Source organism: Rhinoderma darwinii, chromosome 7 (genome assembly GCF_050947455.1).
Source record: "Rhinoderma darwinii isolate aRhiDar2 chromosome 7, aRhiDar2.hap1, whole genome shotgun sequence".
Classification (NCBI taxonomy): domain Eukaryota; kingdom Metazoa; phylum Chordata; class Amphibia; order Anura; family Rhinodermatidae; genus Rhinoderma; species Rhinoderma darwinii.
Window position 1 is genome coordinate 142,324,040 of NC_134693.1, and position 9,638 is coordinate 142,333,677.

Consider the following 9,638-nt stretch of genomic DNA (forward strand, 5'->3'; position numbering starts at 1 on the left):
ATACATTGTTGCCGGTTACATGAGATACATTGTTGCCGGTTACAGGAGATACATTGTTGCCGGTTACAGGAGATACATAGTTGCCGGTTACATGAGATACATTGTTGCCGGTTACAGGAGATACATTGTTGCCGGTTACAGGAGATACATTGTTGCCGGTTACAGGAGATACATTGTTGCCAGTTACATGAGATACATTGTTGCCGGTTACAGGAGATACATTGTTGCCGGTTACAGGATATACATTGTTGCCGGTTACATTTGCTGGTTACATGAGATACATTGTTGCCGGTTACATGAGATACATTGTTGCCGGTTACAGGAGATACATTGTTGCCGGTTACATTTGCTGGTTACAGGAGATACATTGTTGCCGGTTACAGGAGATACATTGTTGCCGGTTACATGAGATACATTGTTGCCGGTTACATGAGATACATTGTTGCCGGTTACATTTGCTGGTTACAGGAGATACATTGTTGCCGGTTACAGGAGATACATTGTTGCCGGTTACATGAGATACATTGTTGCCGCTTACAGGAGATACATTGTTGTCGGTTACAGGAGATACATTGTTGCCGGTTACATGAGATACATTGTTGCCGGTTACAGGAGATACATTGTTGCCGGTTACAGGAGATACATTGTTGCCGGTTACATGAGATACATTGTTGCCGGTTACAGGAGATACATTGTTGCCGGTTACATGAGATCCATTGTTGCCGGTTACATGAGATCCATTGTTGCCGGTTACATTTGCTGGTTACAGGAGATACATTGTTGCCGGTTACAGGAGATACATTGTTGCCATTTAAATGAAATACTTTGTTGCCGGTTACAGGAGATACATTGTTGCCGGTTAAATGAGATACATTGTTGCCGGTTACAGGAGATACATAGTTGCCGGTTACATGAGATCCATTGTTGCCGGTTACATGAGATCCATTGTTGCCGGTTACATGAGATACATTGTTGCCGGTTACAGGAGATACGTTGTTGCCGGTTACATGAGATCCATTGTTGCCGGTTACATGAGATCCATTGTTGCCGGTTACATTTGCTGGTTACAGGAGATACATTGTTGCCGGTTACAGGAGATACATTGTTGCCGGTTAAATGAGATACATTGTTGCCGGTTACAGGAGATACATTGTTGCCGGTTACATGAGATACATTGTTGCCGGTTACAGGAGCTACATTGTTGCCGGTTACATGAGATACATTGTTACCAGTTACATGAGATACATTGTTGCCGGTTACAGGAGATACATTGTTGCCGGTTACAGGAGATACATTGTTGCCGGTTACATGAGATACATTGTTGCCGGTTACAGGAGATAAGTTGTGGTCGGTTACAGGAGATACATTGTTGCCGGTTACAGGAGATACATTGTTGCCGGTTACAGGAGATACATTGTTGCCGGTTACATGAGATACATTGTTGCCGGTTACAGGAGATACATTGTTGCCGGTTACAGGATATACATTGTTGCCGGTTACATTTGCTGGTTACATGAGATACATTGTTGCCGGTTACATGAGATACATTGTTGCCGGTTACAGGAGATACATTGTTGCCGGTTACATTTGCTGGTTACATGAGATACATTGTTGCCGGTTACAGGAGATACATTGTTGCCAAAATCAGCGCAGGTTACACATTTACTGCGTGGTGATAGATTAAACTTCTGTCTATAAATAATCTACATCTCGGGATCACTGGCTGCACTCTGGTTGGATTGCTCTGCCCTCAGTTAGATTTGTTCTGCACTTGGATTGCTCCTGGATGGATTGCTTAGGTCTGGCCACCAGACTGTAATATACCCGTCCCTGGCTCTGCACAAGCTGCAGGAAGGTGAGGAGATCTGCAGGCAGCTGGCGCTGTAAGTAAGGGGGCAAAGAAGGACAAAGAGACGGCAGGTACAGCGCCGGGTGGGGGCAGGGCTATATGTTCTTATTATTGACACCCTATGGCCGGCTGTGCTGCTCTGATAACACAGGGATCTGCTGCTGTCTGATCAGATGCTCTGCAGAGCTCCACACAGGAGACTGGCGGGGATCACAGGTGTCGAACAACATCAGAAGGAGGAGGTTACATTGTTGCAAAACAAAGTATGAAATATTGGAAAGTAATAGTAAAGGGAAGGGTTAACTAAGGGGTAAAAACTGTAGAGTGCCATGGGGTGCTGTGAAGTCCCATCATGCACCGGCATCATCCACAGGCTGTATATATTCTCCCCTGGCAGTAAAGGGGTTAATGGTAGGATTACCTGGGCACGTCGTCAGATCTGTTTTAGGACGGGCGCGGTTGCGGTTGCAGGGATGAGCGCAGTTTATACACAATGTTATTATTTTTCTGCAGATGGAGTCCGCAGCTGAGAATGCGTCAACCGCGCTTTTCCGGGAATATCTGAGGATCAAGAGTGTCCAGCCGCAGCCAGACTATGGTAACGACACAATCCCTAACAACCGACCTCCTGTAGGGGCAGGGAAAGGGTCACAAACTATTCGGGGGTCATAAGGTCCAGTAATGACCAGCTAGTCAGGGGCTCGGCTCTCATTACCGGTGAGGACGGGGCAGCTGATACTTAGCGTTTCGCTTGTACGTTCATATAGAAAAAAAAAGTTGAGAAGGTTGAGTGCATTGATGTAGTCCTGGGATAAGACCCGGATCTGTGCTCCCTCATATACATCATAGTGATATTTGGGCAGAAACACTCTTTTTTTGACCAATAATGTATCACATAGTCCATTTTTCAAAATAATTCAGCTGAGGGTTTGTTACTGTGTATCAGTATAAGCAATACTCTATGAGCTAAATGAAGCAGCAGCACAAATTTCTCTTGTCCAGAACCCCACAGCTGTGTGAGCAGAACTAGTTCAGGACAGATTTTTAGCCTCTGGATGTAAACAATGACTGTCCATATTCACTGACCGCAAGCAGAGATGTTGTAACTGCCGAGGAATTGATACACAAAGCATTTTAGATAGTTGCAGAAGTCTTCATTACACATTGATTAAGCTTTATTTACAGAAGACTGCACTGGCCCTTTAACTGAGTAACCTGTTGTATACATTGACCCTTTGTGATCTGGTCCGCAGGTCCCTGTTCTATTATTTACCCCGTGCCCTATGAGCGGCTGTGTTAGTTGTCACTGCAGGTCCAGTTCTATATGACAATAACCCGTTACACTATTCCAGCTCTATTCCTTTGCGTCGGAGGTGCCCGGGCCGTGCATGGGGTAACACTGAGGGGGCCAGTTCAGCAAGCCCACAGGTATTGTCATCTATGTGTTGCTGTCACCTGTTGGTGTCGGCCATGTTGACATCAAGTGCCACACGTTGGTGGGTGGACTCCCCCTCTCACCAGTTCTGTGTTATCATATTAGCGCAGTCACTACACTGATAAGCCTGGGTTCACATTGGCCAGCTACCTTGATGCCGGCCCACGCTCTAATGTCTGAGGGCAGTGCTGTAGCCATAGGGGGAGCAAATTTACAACTGAACCTGGTATTTGAGGGGGCCCAAAGTCTTTGCTGCCATATTAGAGGGCCACAACGATATAAATGTCTATTAATGTTTGGGGTCCCCCAGCATATGTTGTGTATAGTGGCCCAGGGAAACCCCGTATGATCGCCATGTACACTCGTAGCAATCACGGTGATTTCGCTATTGTCGGTATGATCCAACGTTTTCAGATTGCTCAAGTATAAACTAAGCAGAAATTGGTCAGTATAAACCCAGCCTTAAAGAGCGGACTTCTCCTGCTTACCCATAACCCTTTACACTTTATGACTACAAAATGGCGCATCAAGTGGGTAAATTTCCAGCGCTATATGTAATGACTTATCTGCTGCATGTTTCCATTATATACAGATTGACAAAAGACCCCCGGTGACCCACATGGTCCCTATAAATTGATTTACTATTCTTGACCTTCCTGTGTGTTGCAGATGGAATCGTTCGGTTCCTTTTCAAGATGGCGGAAGAGATTGGACTGGAGAAGAAGACACTGGAGGTAACATTTTAGCTGGAAGAGTGGGCAGCAATGCCTTCCCTAAGATAAAATATAATAAAAAGGGCACCGTGATGGGGTCACCTAACACCCCTACATTTCTTTTAATCCTTAATTTCCCCAAATCCAATTGATTAACCCATCCCGGGTAGTAGTCCTTGTGTTGGTCTCTTCTGTTGGGCCATTTAGGTGACAAATGCAGTCGTCATTATAGGTTACACAGGGAGCGTCACCCCTTATTACACAGCGATATGGCATATGTTGCTATTTAAGTTGGCAGATTTGTTCTTCATTTTTTTTGTCTTCCTTCTCTAGTTCTCTCCCGGTCGTACAATAGTCATCCTCACCTGGAGAGGGACACAGCCGCACCTTAAATCTGTCATTCTGAACTCCCATACAGATGTGGTTCCAGTGTTTGAGGTGCGGAGGGTCTAGGAGGCTGCAGGACATGGGGAACGGGTGACCGGAAAGGTGTCAGTAACAGTTTTGTTCCGTTGCAGGAGTTCTGGACTTATCCGCCATTTGCTGCCCATAAAGACAAGGATGGAAATATCTATGCAAGAGGAACGCAGGACATGAAATCTGTTACCATCCAGTAAGTTCACGGGGAGATGCAATTTGCTGCGGTTGGAGGTTGAGGGATGATAAGGAGCATTTCTTCTAAGATCCCCAGGCTGTGGAAATCCTTGAGTCGTCTTTTGAGTTATAACTAACAAATGGCTAAACAGATTTTTTACATGTGTTACTGAGAAAGTCGGGTGTCAACCAATATGGCCGCCGTTACAGCTTCTACAAGGGTCGTCGCCCAACTTTCTCAGACGGCTGAATGGAAAATCTGCCTAACTATGCTGTCCTAAAGCTTTGACGTTTAGATGAGGATTTGTGGACTTGCTCTTGGACGCGGACCTTCGTGGTCCATACCCTGTATGTTTTTTGAGCCGAGAGGTGTCACTATGGTTCTTGTTATGGTTCGCAGGTATATAGAAGCTATCCGACAACTAAAAACGGAGGGGCGGAAGTTCCCACGCACCATACATCTCACCATGGTCCCAGGTAAGAGGTGACTTTAAGTGCAAGTTCAATATTTTGCTTCAGCACTTCTGAACTTATCTGGTATTGATTCTGGGTTGTACCATGTCTTCAACTCCAGTCACATCAGGAGCTGTATTCACAATTCTGCTGGCAGACAATTTTTGGAATCTTTCAACACCCCAAATCCTTATATGCTCTGTACACGTTTGTGTTGCATTATGGGAGATGTAGCTTATATACACTTCTATGCACTACAGCAAGTTATTCTCTGTACAGACACTGAACCAGCAGGGGCAGCAGTGAGAGATGAGGTCCCGTATCCTGAGAGCTAACAGTAAACCAGCAGAAGTCTCATTGTAGATCAAGATCTGACAACTCGGGGGTATTATTAGACGTCGATAATAAGTAAATTTTTTTACTTTGTGACAGATGAGGAGATTGGGGGTCACATGGGGATGGAGCTATTGGTAGACCACCCTGATTTCCGGGCACTGAACCCTGGCATCACACTTGATGAAGGTTTGTGATGATTTCCAGTTTGACCGTTCCTTGTTTCCTTCCGTTTGTGTCTTGTTCTCGTCTTCCCGTCCGGTCGTCTTCTGTGCAGCCCCTTCGCTGACCCGCTCATTGTACTTTTCAGGTCTTGCAAACCCCACAGATGAGTTCAGTGTTTTCTACGGAGAGAAATGCGTCTGGTGTAAGTCTTCTCACCGCTGAATTTAAATAGTCCAATGAGTTAAAGGGGCTTTCCACTTTTTAAATACCAGTAAGTTGTTTCTTTACGACCCCCCCCCCCCCATCCCCAGTAAATCTGTAATCAGTCCTTGAATCGTCCTCTTCTGTCATGTTGTCTAAAAACTATTCAGCTGGGTGACCACCACTATGGCCGTCATGACCGCTTCTACAAATGTTGTCACACAACTTTCCCGGACACCTGAGCAACATCTCTGTCTAGAACTATAGCAGGGATATATACCGCTGCATAACTGGGCAGACTGGATAGCTAGGGCTGCAGGAAAGCTGGGTGCCTGCCAAGGGTCTGATGTTGGGTGTTAAGACCTTTCGGGTCACTTCTTGGTGTAGGGATCTATAAGTGAACTCTGACCTTTGTGTGTTCCTCAGGGATCACGGTTTACTGCAGGGGCGATCCCGGACACGGCTCTCGTTTCATAGAGAATTCGGCTGCTACTAAATTGGTGCGTTAAACCTCAATCCTATTCCAACTTGTGGGTAACTTGCGTCCTGTCTGTCAACGTTACTTTATTATTTACAGCACTCGGTGGTAACAAGTTTCCTGGACTTCAGAGAAAAAGAAAAAAAAAGGTAAAACTATTTTTCCCCCCCCTTTAAAATTGGAGCAATATGGCTGCCATGGTAATTTAAAGGGACACTTAAAATGCAAAGAAAAAAACAAAAACTTTGCGTGATATTCAACTTCTCCGTGATCTTGTTTGGTCCCATTTTCTGGACCCAATTTTTTTAAAAAAAAAGTCTTCTATAGTGTTTCAGGAGGCATCCATTTTTTTTTTCTTTCCTTCTCATTGACCTCAGAACAGATAATCCTCAAGCTGGAAGCTGCTGCAGCCGGAACCTTTACCTTTGCTTGGTCTGCAGTGGGTGATACGTAAAAACAAACCCCACCCTTTTAACTAAGCCCCACCCCCTGAGTTGGTCTCCCAATAATCTTTTAAGGTTTAGTGACCCTCTAAATAATGTTTTAGATTGGGATGTGAAGGCATCATGTAAATTCCAATCCCGGTGTCAGAAGTCAGCGGAGGCCGTGAGCTGGAACCCCAGAGATCCTCATGATAAAGAGGTCCCAGCTTCTGATAAGGACTGTAGGTGCGGGACGGAGTTTGCTGTAGTTCTGTATCTCTGAGACACTGCACACGTGCCACCTACGGAAACCTTCAAATAAGGGCAGACTGATGATGACACCCTCGTGAGGCCGGCCTCTTCTTGTGCATCTAACAGTCCCCATCTTCTCTCCTTTACCCCAGATTTGAGTCCAACCCCAGCCTAACGCTTGGAGACGTCACCACGATAAACCTAACAAAGGTGAGCGGAGGAGTTTCCTGCAACGTGATCCCGAGCGAGATGTCTGCAACCTTTGACCTTCGTATACCACCCACTGTGAACCTGGAGGTGAGGCGGCCCCCAGCTCTCCGAGCTTCTCCTCTAAGTTTTGCCTCCTTTCCACCAACCCAGGATTCTTCTATCTCTACAGGAGTTTGAATCACAAATAGAGAAGTGGTGCCAGGCGGCTGGAGACCAAGTCACCTTCGAGTATCATCAGGTAGGAAGTTCCAGATCAAGAACATGACTCCATTGTGGTGAATGTCCTCTGCCGATCTCCGCAACGTCATCTATGTTCATTCCTTGTAGAAATGTATGAACCAGAAGATGACCACCCCGGAGGACTCCAACCCCTGGTGGAAAGCATTCAGCGACCCTTGTAAAGAGCTGTGAGTGGAGGGAAGGAGGAGCGGAGCCCAGAATCATCCACATTATACACTCTAGTCCTAAAAAATGTCTGGTGATCTAGTGATAAACGGGTCCAAGTCTCGGCTAGGTCTGTGGACCCGAGGACTTGTGGAGTGTGATAATAATAATCGACATTTTTACTTTCAGGGGTTTGAAGCTGAAGCCTGAGATTTTCCCTGCTGCCACTGACAGTCGCTATATAAGAACGGTGAGATGTTCTATTACTGCCGCCAGAATCCGAAATCACCTTCTGTGTTGGTTGCATCATTGCTCTCTAGTGAGTGGATAGGCTCTATTCCCAGTGATGTCACCGCTGCTCCCTAGTGAATGGATAGGCTACATTCTCAGTGATGTCACCGCTGCTCTCTAGTGAATGGATAGGCTGTAGTCTTATGTATATTGGTTCACATAACTGCTGCCCCCACATTGCATTGGTCACAGATGATCATTAACTGAAGCTTTCCCCCTCCACAGGCCGGATTTGATGCATTGGGCTTCTCCCCCATGAACAACACCCCAATTTTGCTGCATGATCACAATGAGTATTTAAATGAAGATATTTTCCTCCGTGGGATCCTGATTTACTCTCGGATCATCAGCTCTCTGGCCAGTGTCCCACCGTCAGCCGGAAACCAATGACACTAGAGCTGCACTTGTGTGTGAACACAGCCCTGACGGGAGCAACGTGCCCGGCCGCCCCGGAATCTGTTCTCAGGGACCGACCTCCCAAGACAAAAGCTTTAACCTCTGGAAAATGACATCGGATTGTAAAGAATTCTCAGGGAGTTCCGTCATTTCTAGAGACCTCTGGCAACCTCCGGCATCGCCTCCTTATCACCTGCTGCGGTTGCCGGTTATTCCTCCATCATCGCACTAATGAAAGAAGCCAAACGTCCTCCCGTGCAATATGCGGAGAATGTAAACCGCAGCTGGGAAACGATCAAATAAAACTGTTGATTCTGGGATTGTGATTTATTTGTTTCTGATGTGTAAATATGCACTGCCTTAAAATAACGTCATAAGTGTCTGACTAGTTGTATCCTACTCCAGAGCTGCACTCACATTTCTGTTGGTTCTTATTGGAAACATCTAGCAAACTTGTGAATAGACATCCCCTTAACAATTTAGCTGAGCTCCTATAATGCAGGGGGGGTGGATTTCTTTCCTACATCACATTACACTTCCCAGAATGCAAATCACCAAAGCAAGCACTGTGCACACATTGAACAAGCAGAGAATGCTGAGAGATTTCAGTTCTAAAGCTGCAGAATAGTGAGTGCAGCTCTGTAGTATAATACGGGATGTAACTCAGGATCAGTACAGGATAAGTAATGTCATGTATGTACACAGTGACTCCACCAGCAGAATAGTGAGTGCAGCTCTGGAGTATAATACAGGATGTAACTCGGGATCAGTACAGGATAAGTAATGTAATGTATGTACACAGTAATTCCACCAGCAGAATAGTGAGTGCAGCTCTGGAGTATAATACAGGATGTAACTCGGGATCAGTACAGGATAAGTAATGTAATGTATGTACACAGTAATTCCACCAGCAGAATAGTGAGTGCAGCTCTGGAGTATAATATAGGATGTAACTCAGGATCAGTACAGGATAAGTAATGTAATGTATGTACACAGTGACTCCTCCAGCAGAATAGTGAGTGCAGCTCTGGAGTATAATACAGGATATAACTCAGGATCAGTACAGGATAAGTAATGTCATGTATGTACACAGTGACTCCACCAGCAGAATAGTGAGTACAGCTCTGGAGTATAATACAGGATATAACTCAGGATCAGTACAGGATAAGTAATGTAATGTATGTACACAGTGACTCCACCAGCAGAATAGTGAGTTCAGCTCTGGAGTATAATACAGGATGTAACTCAGGATCAGTACAGGATAAGTAATGTAATGTATGTACACAGTGACTCCACCAGCAGAATAGTGAGTGCAGCTCTGGAGTATAATGCAGGATGTAACTCAGGATCAGTACAGGAGAAGTAATGTATGTACACAGTGACACCACCAGCAGAATAGTGAGTGCAGCTCTGGAGTATAATACAGGATAAGTAATGTAATGTATGTACATAGTGACTCCAC

The 9,638-nt window shown here is 45.5% G+C and overlaps 1 protein-coding gene across 3 annotated transcripts; it reads left to right on the top strand.

Annotated features, from left to right (window-relative positions):
* Positions 1-1,754: 1,754 nt before the first annotated feature.
* ACY1 (aminoacylase 1) lies at positions 1,755-8,496 on the top strand. Of its 3 annotated transcripts, none has more exons than XM_075831899.1 (15): positions 1,755-1,855; positions 2,363-2,447; positions 3,954-4,018; positions 4,331-4,435; positions 4,516-4,610; positions 4,992-5,068; positions 5,477-5,566; positions 5,688-5,744; positions 6,170-6,243; positions 6,321-6,370; positions 7,048-7,192; positions 7,275-7,343; positions 7,433-7,512; positions 7,679-7,739; positions 8,006-8,496. In XM_075831899.1, the coding sequence occupies exons 2-15, from the start codon at positions 2,363-2,365 to the stop codon at positions 8,168-8,170; spliced, it is 1,218 nt and encodes a 405-aa protein (XP_075688014.1). In that variant the 5' UTR covers positions 1,755-1,855; the 3' UTR covers positions 8,171-8,496. The 3 variants fall into 3 exon arrangements, with proteins under 3 accessions (XP_075688014.1, XP_075688013.1, XP_075688012.1); XM_075831898.1 differs by having other exon boundaries at positions 1,765-1,883; XM_075831897.1 differs by lacking the exon at positions 1,755-1,855 and adding an exon at positions 2,008-2,112.
* Positions 8,497-9,638: the final 1,142 nt, after the last annotated feature.